The 25,091-nt window shown below is 43.9% G+C and overlaps 1 protein-coding gene across 2 annotated transcripts; it reads left to right on the top strand.

The window, feature by feature from the left end:
- Nucleotides 1–25,091, top strand: pcbp3 (poly(rC) binding protein 3). 2 transcript variants are annotated; one of them, XM_067252789.1, is made up of 16 exons: nucleotides 1–56; nucleotides 197–274; nucleotides 747–839; nucleotides 1,284–1,421; nucleotides 13,571–13,728; nucleotides 14,907–14,930; nucleotides 15,026–15,058; nucleotides 15,175–15,291; nucleotides 15,596–15,727; nucleotides 16,111–16,239; nucleotides 17,542–17,616; nucleotides 18,325–18,366; nucleotides 20,079–20,157; nucleotides 21,148–21,200; nucleotides 21,576–21,745; nucleotides 23,566–25,091. In XM_067252789.1, exons 5-16 carry the CDS (start codon nucleotides 13,654–13,656, stop codon nucleotides 23,597–23,599), a joined length of 963 nt encoding a protein of 320 aa, XP_067108890.1. In that variant the 5' UTR covers nucleotides 1–56; nucleotides 197–274; nucleotides 747–839; nucleotides 1,284–1,421; nucleotides 13,571–13,653; the 3' UTR covers nucleotides 23,600–25,091. The 2 variants fall into 2 exon arrangements, with proteins under 2 accessions (XP_067108890.1, XP_067108881.1); XM_067252780.1 differs by lacking the exon at nucleotides 23,566–25,091 and adding an exon at nucleotides 22,777–22,968.

Here is a 25,091-nt window from a genome sequence, read left to right as displayed (position 1 = left end):
TCCCCTGTTTTCCCTGGGGTGTCATCTTGGACCTGTTCATCCAACGAAAGCTCTACGTAAGATTCCATTTCAGTTTCATACCCACTAATTCAAGCATTTCAGCGCATACTCTACTTAACATTGGGGAAGACCAAACCATTAGATTAAAAATCAAGACTGTATTTTCGCAAGATGTTTTTTTTTCTTTTTTCTTCAGATCCACCACTGACGATCGCGGGAAGAAATTCAAGCATTCAGCCAAACCATCTGAAGAACTCAAGTCTGCTTCACTCAGGTAACTACAGTGGAACACCAAACAGACTCACCATAGAAGGCTGGGACCTGCAGGGTGTGGAGAACACCTTCTCTACTTAATCACTGAGGAGGCGCGCTGTGGAAGAGCTCGCTGTGGAGGAGCGCGCTGTGGAGGAGCGCGCTGTGGAGGAGCGCGCTGTGGAGGAGCTCCCAGCTGCGCTGTCCTTCCTCCACCTCGCAGCAGCAGACACACACGGTCTCTCAAGGACCGGAGCAACACAGGACTCTGATGGGAGCTTTTGGCTGCATGTGTTTTTCATATTAGTCACTACAGCTTGCTTTTAGTTTTCAGACAAGAAATGTTTCATGAGGTACATAATTATGCCTTTTACTTTGTATTCCTACTTGTTGTTTTACTTCCACTTGCAAATCACATTGTGTTGCACTGAAGACTATGAAATGTGCTCCAAGTGTGAAGTGTTGCTTACTGCCGTTCTGATGTTGCTCCTCAGGAAGAGGCCACGCCTCCCCAGTCCTCTGGAAGGTGGACAGCACAAGGTCACATGACCTGGACCAGAAACCCCAGGAGAGTTTTGGGACCCCTGGTCAGAGAGCTTATTCCTCCTAAAGAATGACCTTTAAACACATAAGTTTCAAGGAAGCCCTTTCTAAATTAGGTCTAAATGTCTACATGCAAACACTCCTGAGAAATGGCAAAAAAAGATTTGCCCTTATGAACTGTTAATTTGTATCTTATACTGTGCAAATGTGAACACAGCATGAATCCATCAAAAACATAAATCACGCATTCACTGGCAAACATTTATGCAATCGTAAACCCACAGACAAGCACAATAACTCAAACTCACATCCTCAGTATAAAGTGCCTATAAATCTCGTATTTCTGTTTGATTAAAATCGGCAATATTGGACAGCAGATAACACCTGGTTAACACAATTGTGTATTTTTACAGACTGTGTGTAACTTTCAATCCTTATGTACAACTCACTAGACTTTCACCTTTTGCATGCGTGTTTGGGGTCTGTAGAATGGGCTGGCTATCAACCTGGGGAGAAGTGTAAAGGTTGATGAACTGATCCGTCCGGAACCACAAGTCGACTTTCCCCTCCTCCACCTTCAGCTCCCTGCCTCCATATATGAGAAGCCTCAGCCGGGATCAGCTCTGGTGAGTTCTACTAGCTGTTCTTGTGTTGTAGTTCCAAATACTAGATTCCTGGTACACGGCTAGATTTCAATTAGGAAGCAGAACTTCTTCGGGGGCTGAAGGGCAGATGGTTGTGATGCCATGCTAGTGTGTTGGAGTCTTCATGCTAGTGTGTTGGAGTCTTCATGCTAGTGTGTTGGAGTCTTCATGCTAGTGTGTTGGAGTCCTCATGCTAGTGTGTTGGAGTCTTCATGCTAGTGTGTTGGAGTCTTCATGCTAGTGTGTTGGAGTCTTCATGCTAGTGTGTTGGAGTCTTCATGCTAGTGTGTTGGAGTCTTCATGCTAGTGTGTTGGAGTCTTCATGCTAGTGTGTTGGAGTCTTCATGCTAGTGTGTTGGAGTCTTCATGCTAGTGTGTTGGAGTCTTCATGCTAGTGTGTTGGAGTCTTCATGCTAGTGTGTTGGAGTCTTCATGCTAGTGTGTTGGAGTCTTCATGCTAGTGTGTTGGAGTCTTCATGCTAGTGTGTTGGAGTCTTCATGCTAGTGTGTTGGAGTCTTCATGGTCAACTCAAGAAGCCGTTTTGTAACTGATTCCTACTGAACAGGTCTCACACTAAGTTTGTGCCTCACCGATAAGCAGACATCACAATGCATCACAGTCCGCACAGAGTCATGAGTAAGTTTGATTGCAGTGGCAGTTTGATGCCTTTGCTTTCAATCCGGTGTAAAATGTGCTGACAGAAAGTGCTTTGTCCAAATTCCTGCCCCACACCTAGCCCTCAGGGCTCATGCTGAACTGTAAGGGTCTGAAATGCTGGAGTGTGTGTATTTTCCTCTGTGTTGTCCTGAGGTGGCTGTGTGTTCAGCCTCTCCAGGCCTCACCTCCTCCAAGGTTCTCCGCCTCCTGTGGGGAGCTTCGTCATCGCAGCAGTTCTGCCACTCTGGCAGGTTCTGCTCAAGGGCAGTAGGTGCTGCTGTCAGACCAGAAACAACGCTAGCTCTGGCTCCCTGCATCGTCAGCAGTGGGAAAAGGGATGGCTGACAGAGGAAATTCTTCTACTGTGTGTGGTACCTACTGTACACAACACACTAGATACAGCATGTCCTGAACTATTGCAGTGTCCATGCTGCAGGTGTGGGGGAGTTGATTTGGCTTCAAGGTAACTGGAGTTTTAGGTGAACACGCACAAAGAGGCTGGGCTCTGTTCACGCAGGGTGGGAGCTCAACATGGTGGCAAATATTTTCGGGCAACCGCAAAGCGCTCATCCAAATCAACTAGGTACGTGGGGCCTGATTCCAGGACGTCGAGTTAGATTGAACACAGTAAAGAGTTGTAGTCAGAATCAGAATCAGAATGGGATTTATTCGCCATGAAAGTTTGCACAGACAAGGAATTTGCTTTGGCAGGAAGGTGCATACAATAAACATATACCTAAAATTTAAATATGTGGACTATCTATACTAAGGGTACATAAACTAGCAGTACTAAGTGGGATTAGAATAGAATTAAATATACAATAAAATAAAATATAAGTTGCCGTAAATTACAATATAAAAATACAAAAATACAAATATAAAAAAAAATACAAATGTACAAGATACCATTATTGTAATGCAGTGCAAAAAGCAGTGTGTTTTAAGCAAGAAGTCATTAGAGTCAGTGTGGTCCCTTGGCCTTGTTGAAGAGGCCAACAGCGGAAGGGAAGAAACTGTTTTTGTGGCGTGAGGTATTGGTCCTGATGGAGGGGAGTGACTGAAACAGGGAGTGTCCACGGTGGGAGGAGTCGGCCACAATCTTCCTCGCTCGCCTCAGGGTCCTCGAGGTGTGCAGGTCCTCGAGGGTAGGCAGATTGCAGACAACCACCTTAGTTTCCCTGACAGATTGAGCCCAAAAAATATAAATATTTGATTTTAGTCTTTTTATTGTCCTCTCAAATGTTCTTTCTGTCTGCAACGATGGTGTTAGCAGGGACACATTCTCACATGGTGTTCAGTGAAGTGTGTGTTTTGTACTGCCTCTCTTCTGATACTGTGTGCATGATTTCATTTCCAACACGCACACCAAGCCAGTGCCCTAACCTAAATGAAGTTGTGTTGACAGGGACACGCTGTACACATGCTGTCTCTTTTTCATTTCCTGCCAGTCTGCGTATTGTGAGCATGCATTGACAGTCATCATTGTCCCAGACTTAGAGAATACAGCACACATTACTGTTGAGGCACACGCATTCAGACACACATCCACTAACACACACACCTCTACATAATGTCATGAGTCAAGAGCTATGATCTTTACAAAAGAGCATAGGTCCCTGATGATAACAACGAGACAAACTGATGATAACACGAGCCCCAAACATTGCGAGCAGCCAAAACATGAAGCATACATTGTGAAAAACCAAATAAGTGCAAAAGGGAAGAATTGTAAGAGCATGCAGTTAAACAAGTTACAATTAAACAACATAAAACTCAAAAAGTGCAAGAGTGTACCTGTAGAAAAACAATCAACAGTAGAATATTTCACAGCGAGTACAAGAATTTAAAACCGTTACAACTAACCAACAAGAGCAACAAGTCTCTCAATAAGAGTCATTATGATCCTGGAGGAAACTAACACACACATATAGACAGTCCCACTAGAAGCTTTTTCCAAGCTTTTAACAGCCAAATCAAATGACTCTTATAATGAGCTTGAAGAAGAAACCCTTAATTGACTCAATTATTAAAAGGCAGAGGCAGGATATGAGGGCATTTTAGGATGTGAGCACTCTCATAGTGCCAGTGTCTGTTCTGCATGAACATATCAATGGTGGGAAGAGCTTCATTTCACAATGACACACACAGCCTGCGAGTCATATGTTCACTTGTGAATAAGCAGGTTTGACTGTGTGACTGAGGGGTGTTGCTGCTAGGGGGCAGTGGACACCAGATACAGGCTTCTCACTGCTTGTGTTTATGCTTAGAAAACACTCAGCATACTAAATCTGTTCCAATTCCTATTCTGAAATCACATCCCCAGAATCCAGAGAATATCCAGCCAATAATTTCTTGCTGTGAATGTTGTTGTGTTAAGTTGTGAGTTTGATTGTCTTTTTCCAACCTATGGTGCCTGTATACCTACACATACAGGAACCTCTGCATGTCCTGTAACACCCCACAGAGGGACCCCCACCCACGCCACGCCAACCCTGTGGCTTTTCCAAGTCAATCATTGTGCCGCCACTATGACACACTCGGCCTAGCAGTTAATCTACCCTGCAGCATTCTCTCCAGCCACACTCACATGAAAGCAGTCACCCCCGCCTTCCTTCCACTTTGCTGCAACTGCCACTTGGGAGGAGGGGTACAAACAGGTAGCAGTGATGGAACGATTATGGATGCCGGTGGAGATAGCCTTGAAATACCCCGGGGCACTGCTCATCACACTGTGGTTTGGAGGAATATCGGGTCATACAGGTCGCTGGTATGCACAGTAATCATTACTCAGAACACAAGGTCAGTCCAATTGGTCTAAATGTGGTTTATGTCCAACATGATTCCTTGAACATAATTTGCTGGAAAGTAGCATACAGCTCCAAAATTATAAATTGACTTTACACTAGCGCTGAGCTGCCTGTGCTGCTAAACAATTCTCTAAGGGCTCTTTAGAGGACTTTAAAGGTTGTAGGATTGATTAGTGATTTCCTTAATTTACACTGTCTAAATGGGGGTGGGTGGGTTACATGTATGAATAAACAGGCTAAATAGAGAGTGGAGTCCCTCAAAAACCAAAGTTTATTTTTATTATAAAAATTTATTTTTAATAAACTCAAGAATGAATGAGCCTGATCTGAAATGACAAAACCAGTTGAGACTTCTCATCTCTGGTAGAGTGGACAGCCACCCAAAAAGCTATTGAGGGAGTCTAGAAGACACTTATTACTTTACTTTTCTAAATAGAAAACCTCCACTTCACCTAGATGGGTCAGTGTCATGTGGCTAAGCATACATCACTGTGACAAGCTCACCTCCATAACAGTGTTTGTCTGGCTCAGTGGCCTGGCCCAGACATTTATCAAGCATCCTCACAGCATTCTCCTCCACAAACATCTGATTCAGATGCCCCTCTGTCTGGGTGCCATTCAAGTTAGCCTGAACTGATGGGATCTTGTAGAGCTTATATCTTGTGGTGACACAGATGGACTTGTGGAAATATCTCTCCAGTCAGGTAGATATGCCACCCATGAGATGACACAGGAAATTCATTTTCACTGAAAGTATTTATTTTCGTAACTGAATCTGCCGCTTGCCCACTCATCCCTGACACTGCAGTGTACAGTGCTTTATATTATCCAGTTTAAAGAAACACACCCTCAAAATAAGTGTCCAATTTTATTGGCTGTCCACCAAATGGATTAATCGTGTTTAATGCTATTACCTGTCTATTTTTCAACTGTTAAGTTTGATTAGCAGAGCCATCAGTAAATACTGGCGCCTTCCAATTTCATTTGGATGGATTTGACAGTTCCATAAGCTGAAAGTGTAGGCCTACCACTCGATTTAAAATACTGAACAGAAGTAATGTTTTTATGTAGTATGACTGATCGCAAGCTGCATATCACAGATTAGAGTCAAACTGGGACTCTGCAGAAGCACAGTGGTGACTTAAGGGCTGAAAATAGTACGTCCATCTTGCGAATGATTTTCCTTCTTTGGATGATTGGAACTGAGACTGGAGTTTGCCTCTTTCTACTCTGATCCTTTCAAAAATGTCTCACTCTTCATGTAACACAATCAGATCACATGTCCCACTCTTCATGTAACACAATCAAATCAAATATTCAAGGAGGCTGGCACCTTTCATTTCAAACCACCACCAGAAAGAGAATTGATTCCCTCCCAATATAGTTTTTGTAAACAGCAGCCCAGGGATCTAGCATTGATAAGAGGTTGCAGAGTATTAACCAGGAGAAAAATGACAAATATGTTACTTCATCAAACAAAATCATCCACAACAAAGGGAACAGTCTAGGGGCCTAGATTATCTTCAGTCTACAATACTTGACTTGTTCATAGATTCTTTAGGAATAATTATCCAAAACCATAACTGGGATTTTTTTTTTAAGCAAACTTTGGGATTTTGAAAGTGGACTTGCAAAGAACTATGGTAAATCAAAATATTTTTTTCAGTGCTACACTGTCCTTGCAATCCTTCCCACTGCACCAAAACACACTATTTCATAATGCTTTGTAAGCTGTGTTGCTGGGATCAAGGGTTGAACCTGGCCTCTCCACATACATCTCTCAGCCAGAAGTCTTGTGTTATTACTGCAGGTCGATCAACAAGGTGCTGGGTGGGAGGTCAACTCCTATTAACATTGACTCTGTGAGAGGATCAACTTTGCAGAGGTCTGTGTTTCATATACCAGTTATCGAGTACTGAGGGACAGAGACAGAGAGAGAGGGGGAGGAGGTAATGAGAGGGAGGAGGTAGGGAGAGAGGGTAGAGAGGGAGAGGTGGTAAAGAGAGGGAGAGAGAGGGGGGAGGAGGAGGTAGAGAGGAAGAGAGAGAGGGGCATGGGGGTAAAGAGAGGGAGAGAGTGGGAAGAGGTAAAGACAGGGAGAGGGAGGGGGGTGGAGGTAAAGAGAGGAAGAGAGAGGGGGGTGGAGGTAAAGACAGGGAGAGAGAGGGAGGTGGAGGGAAAGAGAGGGAAAGAGAGGGGGGTTCAGGTAAAGAGAGGGAGAGAGAGAGAGGTTGAGGTAAAGAGAGGGAGAGAGGGGGGGTGGAGGTATAGAGGGGGAAGAGAGAGGGGGGGGGTATGTGGGTCTCCTTTAATCCTGTTCTTTAAGTAACTGACACATTTTGCAATGTTAGTAAAACGCTATGTTGCGAATCAAGAACTATAGGCAAAACCTCTATGGAAGGTAAATAACTCGACCTGATTTTTGGACACACTTGTGACAGTGAATGTGCACAGAATGGCAGCAGTAATTGTGCTTCGTTCTGAGGAGGTCATTAAAACAGTTAAGAATGCCCTGTACCTACTACACACTAATGATCATGCTCTGAAGACTATGGATCGTAAAATCACAACGTCCTCCAATTTTCCTCTTCTCCTCGCCAGCCTGCCTTTCACGCCTATCTGGACCGATTAAGTGAGGGAGAGATGAGGATGTGATTGGCCTCTGCCTTTATCCTGGATCCACCTTACTGGCCATGTAGGGACTGGCTAGGTGACCATGCTGTAAATCATAATGATGATACAATAAAATATCTACATAACATAATGACCAGATATATCCCAACCAACTGCTTTTTTGTGTATAGTTAGTGCCATCCCGGTCACACAGTGATGGAGAACATGGAAAAGTGCCACAACACTGTTTCTTTGTATCAACAAAGCAGCTTCCTTCAAACACAAGTATTTCCTGATTCATTCCCATTTACCATGGAGGAGTGGATGTGGCCATGGGTTTATCATGTGGTCCTGAATCTGCAGAGGGTTCTGTAGTTGCTGATGAGATGTGGATGGTGAATGACAGCGGGGAGGCATGCCTCTTCAGAGGGGCTTGTCCTGGGGCTTGGCTCTGAGACAGATCAAACTAAGCAGGCAGAGGAGCAGAGGAACTGGGTGGTGGTGTAGCAATGCAGGTTCAAGCAGTTGACAATGACACTAACTTCTACTTGTCACAAAACGTTGTGGTGCCAGTGCCCAAAATCAGGCATCCTGGACATAATTTCCAAAGCGAGAAATCCCTGGATGTAGCGGTCTGAAGAGAATGTGCAGCATCTGTAGACGGCTCAGCTATCGTGCCACCCAGACCCCACGCCCATTCCTTAGGGGCAGCACCCACAACCCTGCCCCCTCTGCCCCCCCCCCCCGGGGGACTGGGGATCTGGGGCGTACTGGAACCACCACGGTCTGACAGGCAACATTTCTCCAAACAACCACTGCAGACATTGACTATGGCTGATCCATTACTGGGTTTTGGTCAATTTATGTGTGTTTTTGAGCATTTTACCCAACCCGAATGTCATGTGCCGCAATTCTGGCCCACATGACCAAATCTCAGAGCCAATCAGGTGTCAGAGTAGTGTCTGGGCTGAGTCAGAAGACAACGAAGGCGGGGGGATTATTTTATGACTGCGATTTTTCTAATCTTTTGTTAACGGTGAATGTGTCAACTGTTTGGACCAGTACAAAGGTAGATCTTTTTCAAATCACAGTAATGCATTTCCATTTCTGACTATGTGATGTTGAGTACAGTTTTGGTCAGATGTTAGTATTTAGATATATGTTGAAGATCGTTGATGTGTCCTAGACATTTTGAGCGATATTTGACATGGACGCAAGTTCAAGATGAATCCACACCTAATGTGGTACATTCAATTAGATTCCATTGGAATGATACATTTATCAGAAAAAAATATTGAAAAATAGAAATTTCCATTACTACTTTCATTTGCTAGGACCATGTAGTTTGTTATGCCAATGTGGAATTCATGGGGAGTTTTCACCATGAGAGAGATTATATTACATTGTATCCTCAATGCATTGCCCTTAGTTGTGGTTACATGAGAATTATTTTTGTTATACAAGATAACATTTGCCATCAGTACATTAACTGAAGCTATGAAGTTTGTTTTGTAATACACCTGATAGAGGTCAGTTCTCTGTTGTGCGAGACACAGTGTCTACAACCATCAGTGCAGGCTCCGGTACAGTACGACACAGATGAAGAATCCCCACCCCAGTCAGAATAGTACCATGAACATTAAAAAGCAGCCATGAAGAGATGGACCATGTTGTGACAGACATATTGGAGCGTAATGCTACGATGTCTCGCGGGCGGTAACACATGAGCAGTGGGTGTTATCTGCAAGTCACATCTGCATTATCCTCCCTGTGAACGCCATCATTGTGCTCAAATCTGCTAGCATCACATGCATAGTGTCTAGTTCTACCCAGCAATGGTTCTATGAGATAAATAACCATAGTCCTGTACCAGCACATAGCCTAACTTAAGAGGGCAAAGCGGAGGGGAGCAAGCGGAGCAGGCTAAGCTAGCAAAGCGCACACTAATTAGCGATCTTAGCTGTTCATGCTAATGCTAGGTGGCGTTGAAACAATGTGAGCAGCCCACAGCACTTGATGGTAATTCAGGCTGAGATTTAACTGAGTCCAACTGATCTTGGATGACAGGTTTACAGCTATTGAGCCAAAGGGCTCTACTCCCCACCCCCCTCCCCCCTCCAGACACGAGCCCTAACAAAGGAAACGGCTCTCAGGCTAGGAAGGACCCTCCCTCCCTGCCACGGCCGGTCACATGGTTCACTAAGGATGTGAAGGCCTCATACACGCTGCTATACTCAGACACAGGCTGCTTGAGAAACAGGTTTAAAACACATTGGCCACATGCTTAGGATAGCATTCATTAATAACATTAAATTTATATTAATCTTCACTAAAAGCTATGAAGTGCATCATTGCTATGTGTTTATTGTCTGTCGACTGCAGTGGTCCAGCCACAGATGGATGCAGTCGTCATATTCTAAATCTGTCAACGACCAAAGCAGAAGACATTCCTGCATACTTCTTTGGTGTGTCGAGGCTTAGCAGTAACGCAGGTTTTTCTTTCCATACAACAAATTGAGTAAATCTACTCAAGGTTATTCATATTTATTCAGCTACTTCAGTTAGCCTGCTTAGGAAATGTTCTCTTTAATAACACCCTGTCATGGGAGCCCTTGCGGTACAACAGGGAGTCAGGTGGCTGAGCGGTTAGGGAATCGGGCTCGTAATCTGAAGGTTGCCAGTTCGATTCCGGGCCGTGTCAATCGACGTTGTGTCCTTGGGCAAGGCACTTCTCCCTACTTGCCTCAGGGGGAATGTCCCTGTACTTACTGTAAGTCGCTCTGGATAAGAGCGTCTGCTAAATGACTAAATGTAAATGTAAACATGAATGTGCAACGTTAGCATACGGAAAAAAAATCGAAGAAGGTTTCATGGAATTTGTGTAACCAACATAACATCCTTAAAATATTGTTTACATTATTCCACAAAAGATAAAGGGACACAGAACTAAGAAAAATAAAGATAATAATTTTAACGGCAGTATAACAGTATTCATGTAATAAACCTGAACATGCAATGAAAGGTATCAGTATGTAGTGTGTTTGCCATCTGGGGAGAGGAAGGCAGCGAGGGCGGGGTGTGGGGGGGAGACAGGAGGCAGTGGGCCCTGTGCTGCTGATGAAGATAAATGTGGTGCTTACAGGTGCACTAGGCACAGTCTCATAAGAGTTACTGAAGAAGACAAACCTTCCTGCTGTAAAGACCCCATGAGTGGGATTATAAACATGCTGAGGTTGCGGTGTGTGGGATTAGGACCCTGGGAGACCAGGATGCAGTCACTGTTCCTGTGGATGATGACGCAACATCAGTTCCCGTCACATGAAAACCCCGGATAAACGTGTGACAGTTTAGTGGACCTTTTGTAGTTCAGCTCTAGAATATTCCATTCATCACCAGCTAGAAGCTCAAATGGCTGTTTTATGACATTCCTAGTAGTCATTAATAAGGCATGTCACTAGCTAAGATATGAACCAAACTATGAAGTCAGATAACTTATTGATGTCAAAACACTTAGAACAACCGAACAGGCTATACGTCAATATACCATTAAAATCCCACAGGATATACACCTAGTGATCGCACCAGTGGACATAGATTTCAGTGTTGACAAGGACAAGGTCATCTCATGGCGGTGACACCAACCGAGCTCGTAATGGAAACAACACAAATGGTATAAAAACTATAGAGGGTGAAGCAAAGCAACCACTGACTGGAGAGGAGGTGGAACTCAACTGAATCAGTGTTACAAAAGCAGTAAAGGCCACATTGCATTGTCTGTTTGAGAATTTCATGTAATGTTTTTGTGAAAAGGAAACTTGCCTTGCTTTGCTACCTTCTAACAAAAAACAAATTTCACAACTGAACACCAGTATGCTTGTTTGGATGCATTTTGTAGTCCTAAGAATGAATCACCGCTCCTTTTCCAAACCTTTGAAGGCATAGCCCGTTTGGCCTTTATAAAAAAGAATCCTTCCATCTACACCTGTCAATCTGAGCAACTACAGTCACGGAAAGATGGAAATTTCGTTTATTTTCCCCGTCTGAATATCCTTAGTTCAACTTTAACCCATTCCTCCTTGTGTAATCCTTTGTAGTGGGTGAAGGCTGAGAATGTGGCGCAGAGGGCCGAATGCCCGGGGTTGTCATCTGCAATAACAATCACTTGTTGTCTGCATCCCCTGATGCACAGCCAGGATTACTGATGTGTAATGCAACAAATCATGCTCAGGCCCCTTGCCTAATACCCCTCTCGCTCCAGCCATAACTACTGTATCTGAGGGCCCTTCTCACTCGTCTCAACACCCAAAAAGAGAGAAAAATTTGGTCTTTGAAGCTCAATTCCGATTTTGCACACCATCAAGGTTTTGACTCTGTGGCTGATGGAAGGACAGCTGGTGTCCCCAGATTCCTCTATGATGCAGAGGGTGCCAGTGTTATCATGCTGAGGCCAATGTGATGGATATCACAGTGAAATGCTTTAGGAAACAACCGCTGTTGGCAGCTGGCACCAGTGTTGGGCATCGAAAGCAACACTCCTGCATCAAATCTAAACCTTTCCTTTGAAATTCGAATACGTTTGCATCAATACACATATACGTGTACACGTACATCTCATTTAGACCGTAAAGTTTCACGTTTATCATCAATTTTACCTAAGTCCTACGCATGTGGTTCTAAATCTTAATTTTCATAAACCCAGTGTTTCACTGTTCTCACTGTTTATTCAGTCTGTGAGGACTTGAATGGTTCCTGAGTATGTTGATTTTAAAACAGAGAACGAGAGAATGAGCATGTGTGAAAAGGGATTAATTTAAGGGCCACTAAAGAGAAGGATCCAAAAGCCCCTGAGCTGAAAGCTTGACCCACTTCTGTATTCTGAGGGGTTGTAAACCATCCACATCAACATCCTTCCCCTACTTGTCAATGCGTAAGAAGCAGATCTAAAACTACCTTTACTTTGCGAATGTGTTGCAAATGAATCAAATATTTGTAATATTTGAGACTAGGAATTGCTTGACTGGTGGAATAAAATAAAAACAGTTTCCTCAGTCACATGGTTCAGTTTCAGTCACAATATAAGGCTGCATAGCCGTGCCTTGATGACACTTCAGATCAGAAAACCTTAACGTAGGAACAGCCTTAAGCATGATGACGCCATTATGCAAGCGTGAGGCCATTATGGGTTCATTCTGCTCCATGCACCACAGATATATCTTTATGCAGTCTCACTACTTCTGGGAGATTGGACAACTGCTGGCTGTAAATTAAGTATTTTCCTTTCCCTGACATCTATCAAACTGGCTTTCTTTCATGAAAACACCAGGAGTAAATAACACACACTTTTTTATGGACACGCTTCCACATTCCACACACACACACACACACACACACACACACACACACACACACACACACACACACACACACACACACACACACACACACACACACACACACACACACACACACACACACACACACACACACACACACTCTTTAAGAGAGCTTCTGCAGGGTCTTATGTTAACCTGTTTGATCCATCCTGTTAGCACCTCCTCCCCAGCAGGCCTCAGTTCATCACACCTGATCCCTTCATCTCTCTCCTGTTTGTCATCTAGGCGTCGTGTAGGACTCACTGGAACCACGCAAACTCTGCTTCTCTTGAGTACAAGCAAGAGCCCGTCATTGTGCTGCCTATCAGAGAAAGCACACTTTATTCTTATCTTACAACAGAGCATATGTTCTTAATTTTGTTGAGTTTTGGAAATGGGAGTAGAATGAAAACCTATAGACCTTATAGTTTAATCTTTGTTGTCCCATAATTGACCTGGTTTCAGTGCTCACCCTTGTGTTGTACAGCAAGTTGGTGAAAGAACTTGATTAATCTCACAAGATGAACGGGAACTTCCACGCAATTAGGGATATTGTAATAACTGGATTCCATATGCAATGTAAAATAAATGCTAAAATGTTAATGACCCAGATTGAGACTCCTGGAGAAAGAAGCCTGGTTGGGCATAATCCTAGTCTTTAATCCATGGCTGTCTCTCCAGGTGACTGGCCGGCTGTAGCACCATCACACTCCTCCCCTTCCTGAGGACCACACACACCTGTCACACCACCCACTACTACCAGGATGGAGCCTACCAAAGTCCAGTCAGAGGGGGGGCTCAATGTCACCCTCACCATCCGCCTCCTCATGCATGGCAAAGTAAGTACACATTCACTGTAGCTACCGCTGCACTCAACATGAATCTTGCCTTGCATGGTTGTCATGTGTATTCATGGAACATGCATGAAAATATATTATTCAAGCATATTTGCACATGGCTGTGAAACATGCCAGGGTCATGAGGATGAGTAAGAGGATTGAAGCAACCAGCTCCTTTTACATGTGGACATCAGACTAGCGTGACTGCTAATCTGCCTCAATAATATTTATACAGCAAAAATAATTCCTCATAAGCGTCCTCTCAGCCAAACAATAACTATAAGATCAGGTTGTGGTTGTCCTTACCTGATGCCTGCAGCAGTCAGGCTCCAGTATAGGGGGATGTTTAGCATGTGCAGCGGGGCCTGCCTGTGTCTCAGCCATCCTACAGCAGTGGGAGGGAATGTGACCTCGCTGGGGAGGTGAAGGAGTATTGGTGCTGGCAGCCAGGGCTGACCCTCCCCACTGAGCCCCACCAGGGCTGACCCTCCCCACTGAGCCCCACCAGGGCTGCCCCTCCCCACTGAGCCCCACCAGGGCTGCCCCTCCCCACTGAGCCCCACCAGGGCTGCCCCTCCCCACTGAGCCCCACCAGGGCTGACCCTCCCCACTGAGCCCCACCAGGGCTGACCCTCCCCACTGAGCCCCACCAGGGCTGACCCTCCCCACTGAGCCCCACCAGGGCTGCCCCTCCCCACTGAGCCCCACCAGGGCTGACCCTCCCCACTGAGCCCCACCAGGGCTGACCCTCCCCACTGAGCCCCACCAGGGCTGACCCTCCCCACTGAGCCCCACCAGGGCTGACCCTCCCCACTGAGCCCCACCAGGGCTGACCCTCCCCACTGAGCCCCACCAGGGCTGACCCTCCCCACTGAGCCCCACCAGGGCTGACCCTCCCCACTGAGCCCCACCAGGGCTGACCCTCCCCACTGAGCCCCACCAGGGCTGACCCTCCCCACTGAGCCCCACCAGGGCTGACCCTCCCCACTGAGCCCCACCAGGGCTGACCCTCCCCACTGAGCCCCACCAGGGCCATGAAGACAGATGGCATGCAAATGTTTGGCTGACAACACAACCATTTCACCTCTGTAAGCAATGCTGTGAAGAACTGCATTTTAGTTGGAAAAAAATGTACATGCATGGAGGTTTCTTGATATTTGAGTATTATTTCATTTCAGGAGGTTGGAAGCATCATTGGCAAGGTATGTATGAATGTTATGCTTTTTTCCACATATGTTATTCGTGAATATAAGCACACATTCTGACCAGTTAGGTATTCTGACTCACTGCTTTCCAGAAGGGGGAAACCGTGAAGAAGATGCGAGAGGAGGTCAGTTTCCATCTCACTAACAAGGCTGTCATTTACAGTTCATTCATTTAGCAGACGATTTTATCCAAAGCAACAAAAAAATAATGCACATGGTACTAATGATGTGTTGTTTTCAGAGTGGTGCACGAATCAACATCTCTGAGGGCAACTGCCCTGAGAGGATCGTCACCATCACAGGCCCAACAGATGCCATCTTTAAGGCTTTTGCCATGATTGCCTACAAGTTTGAAGAGGTATTGTGTAATCATTCTAACCTGGATATATCTTACATCATTTACTAAAAATCTGTCGACATCTGTCAACAAAACGCCCATGGGGGGCAACAAACTAATTGTATCTGCCTGTTAAACGAGTCATTGCTGAACTGAGTGACTGAGTTCAGTGACTGCAGCACCAATTTCAGAGAAACGTTTTTCCTAAAAGTAGGGTACTCTGCAATTACTCAACTAAATGTATCGAAACGGCAACATTAAAGCTATTTTGAGACCGTGTCACACATTTCACACTGTTTAATCAAAACATTTTCTCATTTTGTAGGATATAATCAATTCCATGAGCAACAGCCCTGCCCCCAGCAAGCCCCCTGTCACCCTGCGCCTGGTAGTGCCGGCCAGCCAGTGTGGCTCCCTCATCGGGAAGGGAGGCTCCAAGATCAAGGAGATGAGAGAGGTACACAAACAGTTTCTGTCGCTTTCTAATCTTGTCTTTCACCTTTCCATAATGCAATCTCTGTTCCCACATGATAACAAAGAAGATTGTTTTATGTTGCTGTCATTTGACTAATAGAGACTATTCGTTTCACCAAAAAGCTAGGGAGAATGGCTGTAAGTGTATTAAATGGGATTTTTAGAAGATTAACCACAAGCTGTTGTAACGATTGATTCTTCAGCAAAACAGCTACGACTCATCAACACGACTCATATTCCATTGATTATTTTTTAATTCTGGTTCACATTTGAGGAAATCTACCTTGTAACAACTTGAAGCATAGACTTGATCAAACACAATCGCTATATTGTGTTATATTGCCTCATGACATTCTCCTGCTGCAGTCCACAGGTTCTCAGGTCCAGGTGGCAGGTGACATGCTGCCCAACTCGACAGAGCGTGCAGTGACAATCTCTGGCACCCCAGAAGCCATCATCCAGTGTGTCAAGCAAATATGTGTGGTCATGTTGGAGGTAGAGTATTGGGGAAGAATGGACCAATTTAATTTCAGGATGTGTTATGTCTACTAAGTAGCACGTTAGCGGTTAGCTAACACTAGTTTAACATCCATTCTTGTCAGACGTCCCTAATATAGCTAAGCTTGTTTCAGACTAAGACTACATTTTCTTGTAGAGTTAGACTATCAAATATATTCACTGTACAGTATATAATAACCACATTTCATCAGTTGCATTTTTTATTAGGGATCATGATGGTACCATTCACTGTCCTAGCAGGCGAGTAGCACTCAGAAGTATATCGACTATAGCTAGCCTATTGTGCTAGTTTGCTAGCTAGCGATTTTGCGACCCATTGCCACTATAATTAGCTCTAGATCTTACCTCACTTGAGCCTCTGTCAATCCACAAAGACTAGAAAAAACAGATCCGATACAGCAAAGTATAGTATCAGGTAGGCTAGGCTATAGGGCAATAACTCCCGCCACAAACTAGTAGGCACTGCCACTGGGTGGGCGCCATGGATTAGAACAAAAAATTGCTCAAACCTTGTTTACAGTAACCAGCGGTCTCACAAGCAGCAACCAAAAAAGCTTTAAAAAAGACCAGATAGTCAGCAACTTTGACCAGCTTGGGTCATCACAAACAATTAATATGAAAAAACGTACCCATGATGTTTTTATCCAGCGGCTGTCCGTTTGAATTTACCATAGCTACCTGCACGTGGCTAGCCTCCATGTTAACATGTTCACTTGCTTGGCTAGTATTGGAACTATAGGGACTTGCAGCACAACACTGGTAATAAATGGAGCTAGCTTGCTCCATGTTGCTGCTAGCTTTTAAAACTCTCGCCAGCCAAATCGACTCAGAGAGTGGCAAGTCCACTTGTAAGGGGGTGGAATCAACGCCAATCCTAACAAGACACAGTTCTGCTTTGCAGTGATGGGGGAAATGTTTTTTTTTTCAACCTTTTCATAATTTTTTTTTCTAAACTTGTTGTCGATATTATTTTTTCAACCTTTTGAAAACTATTTCTTCCAACCTTTTTTCCAAAACTTTTTTTCTACCTTTCAAAACTTTTTCACACGTGAAGTGAAAGGAGAGGATAGGAAAGGAGAACAAGAAGCCTAGAGTGTAACTCAAGCTGCTCAATTACAGTGACATTAATCACACAAGTTACACAACACACAGTATATTTGGTGAGCTTCCTAAGTGTCCTTGATGTAGGTCAAGGATCAGAGTTGGTCTTTTATGTCTCTCAACACACCCACGTGTCCTTACCTAACCTCCTCTCTCCCCTCTGTGCCCTCTCCCCAGTCCCCACCTAAAGGTGCCACAATCCCCTACCGCCCCAAGCCTGCCTCCACCCCCGTCATCTTTTCAGGTGGCCAGGTAAGAGTTAGCCCAGAAACATACCCTGCCTGTTACTGCTCCCAGCCCAGAAACATGCAAGTTTAGGAAGGAGTAGAACCAGCTTGCTGCGGGTCACTTCTTAATGGAAGGCTGTTAAGTTATGTTGAAAGCAGTGGTTTAAAGGGTTTGAACTTGCGGCCATCTAAGAATCCCCCCCCCTCGCTGCATTATGTGTTATAAATTGTCCAAATTGTTCTTTGAGAAAGCAACTTTGAAAACTTCTGTTTGGAAGTAAAAACTCAAATGTGTATGCAGTGTGTGAGAAAGGCCAGTATGGGAACAGTTGACTGTTGTATAACCAACCCGGCTGCACCCCTAAGGGAATGACTGGCATGCACGCTTTTTAAAAATCTAAAATACCTTGGAAAGCATTACTGAATGTGATTGCTACTGCTGCTGCAAATTACTTTTTTCATTTTCTGACTAACATTGATGCTACATATTGAAATAATTTACTAGTCTGGCTGCTTAGTGTGAAAATACCTAGATTTTATTGTCTTAGTAAGCTCCTGAACACTGTCACTAGGAGTAATGTATACATATTATACTGTACATACAGTTTTCAAAATATAATGTCAATGCTGTAATTATTTGCTCAATTGGAATTGAGCAAATAGAAGAACTATCTTTAGATTGTTTGAATGTAATTCATTTAAAAGTTGTCTTTGTACATGTTATTGTTTACAGGCCTACACGATTCAGGGACAGTATGCCATCCCACACCCAGATGTGAGTTTGCTGTCGTACTGTACGCTGCCGCTATCTTGTCATCAACAGTAGTCTGCATGGCTTTCTCGTGCCAGTGGCTACATATTAACGAGCAATAAAACACAATTTTAAAAGGTGTAATTCAATTTATCAGAAATGATCCACATTGGACTTCATCCTTTGGCAGATACTATTTAAAAATGTTAAACAGATTAAATGAGGATCCCAAGCTATAAAATATATCCACACGCCAGAAGACTCAACAGTGTCTAGATTTGCTGAACGGTTGCAACGTAGAACATTTACATTTATGCATTTAGCAGACGCTTTTATCCAAACCGACTTCCAAGAGAGAGTTTTACAAAAGTGCATAGGTCACTGATCATAACAACGAGATAGTCCCAAACATTGCGGGTAGCCAAACATGATGCATACATTGTGAAAACCAAATAAGTCCCAAAGGGAAGAACAATAGGGAGTCAGGTGGCTGAGCGGTTAGGGAATCGGGCTTGTAATCAGAAGGTTGCTAGTTCGATTCCCAGCTGTGCAAAATGACGTTGTGTCCTTGGGCAAGGCACTTCACCCTACATGCTTCGGGGGGAATGTCCGTGTATTTACTGTAAGTCGCTCTGGATAAGAGCGTCTGCTAAATGACTAAATGTAAATGTAACAATAAGGGCATGTAGTTAGACAAGTTACAATTAAACAGCAAGAACCTCAAAAGTGTAAGAGTGGAAAAAAGCAGGCAACAATCATATATTTCACAACAACAAGAACAGTTGTTGATTGTGGGGAACTAAAGGATGTGTAAGCAAAGCGCTGGTCTGGGGTGTGGACACTACCTACATTCCACAAGGCCATCTAGTCTCCATTAATAATTTGACTTCATCCGTCTTCGTCGTGAGTGCATCTCCAAAGCTATCGCATGTCAGATCCTTTAATTCGGAAGACAGCAGTGATTGATGATGAAGGAGTCATCGGTTGACGTTACGATCACTCAAGAAGGTGCTCTCCACCCTCTCCACCCTCATTAAAGCTCCTCTTAGAGGGTGAGAAACCTTCTCGTGCGCCTGTCATTCTATTCCGGATGCAGGTGACAGATGGCTGAGGAGAGTAAAAAGTTTGATATGGGGAAAGTGTAGGACTGACAGAAACATGAAGGTTGTCTGTCACCACAAGGTTGAACATCTTTGGCTCTAGTTAAGAAATGGTTATGGGGTCAGGTATATTTGTGGGGGACAATAATTCGAAGTTGAGAACAAATCAGGACACCTGGTTTCTATAAAAAAGACACTGTTTAAAATACTGATGGGGGTTTCCTTATGTTTTTTTCAGTAGTGATCATGAAATGTATCATGTCCTTCAGGATCAATAATTTAATTTGTTGTAGCTACAATGTGGGACGCCTCAAACCAGACTGCATAAAACTTTAACCCCTCTGATAATTATACCACGACCTAGGACAAAAAATCAAACAACTACTTCATCATCATAATTGTTGAAAACCCAACTGCCAAAATAACAAAGATCAAAATAAGCCTTCAGGTTCTCTCTCTCTCTTTTTTTGTCTCTCTCTTTCCTTCCGTCCTTTTTTGTTCTCTCATCCTCCGCCACAGTCTGTCATGTCCTCCTTTCCTCACATTTCTTCACTTTTGGTTGACTTGGTTTCTTGGTGACCTATCTTGTAACAATAACCTCTTAGTTATCCTATCCCTCCCTGTTACCTCCTTCAGCAGTTGACCAAGCTCCACCAGTTGGCTATGCAGCAAACCCCCTTTACCCCTCTCGGACAGACCACCCCCGCTTTCCCTGGTACGTACCCACAAGCCCTCTCCTGCCTTCTCTCTTGCACCTTTAGAAACACTCTCTTTTCTCCCTTCCCGTTCCTTTAGAGCACCCTGCCCCTGGTGGATGCTCTGCCTGTGAAAACTCAACTCTTGTCCTGTTATAGTTTCCTTGTTTTTGCTGCTCCCCTCTGCATGATGTGGTTTCTCTTCTGAGGCAAGGTCTCACCCCGGGAACATCATAGTTTTAACTGTGCGTGTGCACTGGGCTTTAAAACATCATGTTACATCACAGCTGTCCTTGCTGGTTCGTGGGAAGCTTTCTATCCACTGTTCACCAAATCGTACGTACACATCACACCATCGCAGACTCTACATCCAGGTTTTAAAAGATACTGAATTTTTCAACAACAAAAAAATGGACCTCCATTTATTACAATGCTTATTTAATATACAGCTACAGGTATTTTGAAAACCACAAAACCAAGGTCTTATTAATAAAGATGCATTTTATACCTTTACAACAGGGTCATCTACAAGGACTTGACGATTACCATTTCATAACACGACAAGAATGATTGATTTAAAAAAACGACCTTTTGGCTCCTTCAAAATAAAAGGCTAGTTTTTATCTGTGTTACAGAAAAAAGAATTACAAAAAATATCGATTCAATTTTCTGTCCTTGTGCCCTCCGGTTTATAAAATGTGACAATAACCAAATATTTACCTAGAAAAATATATTTGGCCAAATCCCGATAATTCTGCCTTTGAAATGTATGCAAGGGATGTGGTTGATGCTGAAGCAAAACAGTTTATTTGCTTTTCACCTTTTGACAGAACATGAACAAACTCCCCCTTGCATGGGTGATTTGGGGTCCGTCTTCCCAACACCCAAGTCTGGACCCAGCAGCTCTCAGTTCAATACAGCATGACTGGTTTGATGGTTGATGGTTGGTGATAAGTGGTGCTGTGCTGTGCTCTCTCTCTCCTCCCATGCTTGCCTGCTGTGCTGCTCAGGTCTGGATGCCAGTCCCCCAGCCAGCACTCATGAACTCACCATTCCCAATGATGTGAGTAGAGGAGTAACCCATCCACACAACAATGGTCCAACCTCTGTTGAGGTGAATTCCATTTCAACTGATGAAATGTTGTTCAATTGTAAACATCCCCCCGTGTGTGGAACCTCTTCATTGTTCTGGTGAACTGTGTAATCAGCATTTCCTCAAAGCTAAATGGATGTTTGACCTTGTTGAAGACTTGTTCAATAATGGACCTTCTTCCTTACTACCAGAACTACTTTAAAATTTAGATGTAATTGATCCCGACCCTTTTATGAACTAATAATGCCAATCTATTCTTACACGCTTGCCTCAAAGATTTCCCTGAAAGATACTGCCCAAGGCCTTTCAGCATGTCCTCTAAGAACCTTTGGTGTGTCTTCCCAGCTAATAGGCTGCATAATCGGGCGCCAGGGAACCAAGATCAATGAGATCCGACAAATGTCTGGGGCGCAGATCAAAATTGCTAACGCCATGGAGGGTTCGTCTGAGCGTCAGATCACCATTACAGGAACCCCTGCCAACATCAGCCTGGCCCAGTACCTCATCAACGCCAGGTAAACATCAGCCTGGCCCAGTACCTCATCAACGCCAGGTAAACATCAGCCTGGCCCAGTACCTCATCAACGCCAGGTAAACATCAGCCTGGCCCAGTATCTCATCAACGCCAGGTGAACCTTCACCTGGCATAGCATGACGCTGTCTCTGAAGTGAGCAAGTTCACACGTGCTGGCTGGTCTCACCACAGGGTTGCTTCATTAGCAAACAAGTCTTTTTTACCTCCAAATAACTTCAGTGTCACTGGTGTGTCCTCACTGTTACCATCACTACCAGAGTGTTACAACAGAAATCTAAATCTTTTAAAGTAAGCCCCCCGGATGTTTGGCCCAAAACACTCCCTACGTCTAGAACAGATGTAAGGAACATCTCCTCTGTCTCCCTCCCAAGCCCTTCACTGGCACCTCCTCTGACTCCCTCCCAAGCCCTTCACTGGCACCTCCTCTGACTCCCTCCCAAGCCCTTCACTGGCACCTCCTCTGACTCCCTCCCAAGCCCTTCACTGATCAATACCCCTGTCCTCGCAGGACCAAGTACAGTCACCCTAGGAATGGTGAGGAAGGGAGTTTGCTGCTAGATAACATGTCTCCTACACCCAGGCTTCTCAGCTGTAGACAAAACGCTGCATTCTCCTGCTGCATGACCACTATCTGCTCACAGCTTTCCACAAAGACTTTCTACCAGCAAACAGAATAAATAGCATTTTTTCAGAATGATACTTCTGCAGAAGCAAAGCACATAATACACAAGCTTCCCCAAAAGAAAATTAAGAGATTTTTTCACAATCTAACAACATTACAACATCTAAATGTTAATATGTGAACTGAGTCAGTCTGGGTGATAGATTTTTACACAATCTAAATGTTAATACGTGAACTGAGTCAGTCTGGGTGATAGTGAAGGTTTAAGCTGGTTTGCATTGACATGCTCAGGAATGCACAGTAAAAACGTTGTTGTCATTTCTGTAAGCGGTTTTCATGGGGCCGGTGAGGAACTAACGGATGCTGCTTTCCCACAATCCTAACGGCAGGTTCAGGGACGTGGCAGCTATGTGGAACGACCCGTCATCTATGACACCCTCCTGAAGTCCCCAAATCTGTTCCCTTTATCAGAAGCCAACAGCGACAACTGTGTGCTAATTAACCCCCACATACTGTATACTCCAACAGAACATCTTTAGTCCCATAGCTAATGTCCTTAGTTCTTGGCCATTAGACTTTAGTAGTAGCCTGATTCTTAAATAAGGGTTTTGCTAATTCAAAGCTAACAAAAGTGTGTTTTTACTTTTGGTTAATGTGCAGTAGTTTAGTATAGTATTGAGGCATGCTGATTGGATATAGTAGTTTCCTTGTCAGGAAAGTAAGAAAATGTATAAAAAATGGAAAATTAAAAGAAGAAAAAAAAAGTGCAAGCACTGTAATTACATTTGATTCCTGCAGAGCAATGCTGTTGGAAATAAGTGATGTGATGCTGTTTTGAAGGGAAAATGCTGTCATATGTGAGAGAAAAATTAAAAAGCCTGTTGTAAAATGTAAGCAGGTTTAGGAGCGTAGCCATTCTGAAGGTAAACATTAAGTTGACAACTTCTGTCAGTGTGTTTACCAGTACTTGCTGAGTGCTTTTGATTGGTTTCAATCAAAATCAATTGCTAAATCCATATGCATGGAAACATTATAGGCTAACAACATCAGAAGACCTTAAAGATATAAATCTGCAAAGCTTTCACTGTTGAATGAAAGTGTCTAAGCTTATCAGAACGTCTCTTTGTTTTCTATCTTTTCCCTCCATCCTTCCTCCCCCCTTCCCCAAACTGTTCTAGGCTGACAGAGTTCACTGGAATGGACACACTCTAATTTCTACCCATCATCCTTCACTGCATCACATGACCCTTGAGCCAATGACATTGCACCTAGATATTTCATTTCTCTCTGTATGTGGTTCTCCTACCTTTTAAGTGATTCAGGTTTATATTCCATGTGAAGATGTATCTTTGTAACCCTCACTGTTATCCGGATTCTTTTCTAAACTGCTCACGACGCTACTACGTTGAAAGGACTCTTTACTTTTTTGACACTCTAGTACTGTCCATAGCATCACTTGTAACAGACATTGCCATGCATTTAATTTGTATACATTTATTTGTATTAATCGTGAAAAAAAGTGAGTTATTACAGGCACCTAAGAGCCATTTCTTGAACAATGTTTTTTCCCAACCTGTAGTGTAAGGCTGTTGAAACACATTTTTGGGGTGGGTAGATGAGAGTGTGTGTGTGTGTGTCATGTTTGCTCACCAGTGTGTCTGGCAGGCTGACATCTGGGATGAGGCTTTTAATTCATGTGACATCTATGCATTTTGGATTCACTTTCAACGACTGTGGTGGAACTGACAGAAATTCACAGAAAAGTTCAGACTGGATAAGGAATGCTGATTGGCTTGGCTGAGTCCTTCTGCCCCACATAGTCCCTTGTCAACAACCTTCCTGAAGGCATCTGTTTGTATCCAAATATGGGGGGGGGGGGGGGGGGGGGGGTACTGTGTAGTTACTTCCTCCCACTGAAAGTGAATATCAAAATGTTTTAATTCACAGAAATCATCTCTTGTACTTGTAAACGGCTGATATGTGAAGTTGAGTTGATACAGGGAGGCCATAATATCTCAGTAGTAGTGATTACTAATCACAACTGCTATAAAGCACTTCAGAAAGCTTTCAGAAAATGAACAGTAACTGTCAGTGTGCTGCCTGTGGTGTCGTGGTGCTCTGTGCTTTACTTTCCTGTGTGTGGCTGTGGGGTAGCAGGGAGAGCTGGCTGAGAGTGTCCCTGTGTGTGGCTGTGGGGTAGCAGGGAGAGCTGGCTGAGAGTGTCCCTGTGTGTGGCTGTGGGGTAGCAGGGAGAGCTTGCTGAGAGTGTCCCTGTGTGTGGCTGTGGGGTAGCAGGGAGAGCTGGCTGAGAGTGTCCCTGTGTGTGGCTGTGGGGTAGCAGGGAGAGCTGGCTGAGAGTGTCCCTGTGCCATCCATCTCAGTTGCCTTTTATTTCGTTTCTCATCTAACTCATGATCACACAAGCTCATGTATACATCCATGTTCTTTAAAACAGCATTCAGCATTTTTTAAGCATGAGAAACTTTATGAAACCGTTACAGCTTGAACTTTTGTATTGTCTGTAAAAATAAATATTTTTTTTCATTGTACTAGAGCAGCAAAACATGTAAAGGTCTTTTTCTTCTCTCATGTCAATTCTGCGGTATGAACATTTCTGAGTTGGATAACACTTAAGTTTGATGATTCGCTGCTTGCAGGTCTTTATTAGATTTAACTTATTGAGGTTGACTTTGAAATGTTTTGT

The sequence above is a fragment of the Osmerus mordax genome, chromosome 2, assembly GCF_038355195.1.
Source record: "Osmerus mordax isolate fOsmMor3 chromosome 2, fOsmMor3.pri, whole genome shotgun sequence".
Classification (NCBI taxonomy): Eukaryota; Metazoa; Chordata; class Actinopteri; order Osmeriformes; family Osmeridae; genus Osmerus; species Osmerus mordax.
This window is presented reverse-complemented; position numbering and strand designations above follow the sequence as displayed.

What these genes read in the sequence shown, in the direction of transcription:
- pcbp3 (XM_067252780.1), top strand. Translation starts at nt 13,654, where the DNA reads ATGGAGCCTACCAAAGTCCAGTCAGAGGGGGGGCTCAATGTCACCCTC. An exon ending in TTGCCTACAAGTTTGAAGAG is followed by an intron (nt 15,292 to 15,595) that starts GTATTGTGTAAT and finishes CTCATTTTGTAG; the next exon opens with GATATAATCAATTCCATGAG. An exon ending in TATGTGTGGTCATGTTGGAG is followed by an intron (nt 16,240 to 17,541) that starts GTAGAGTATTGG and finishes CCCTCTCCCCAG; the next exon opens with TCCCCACCTAAAGGTGCCAC.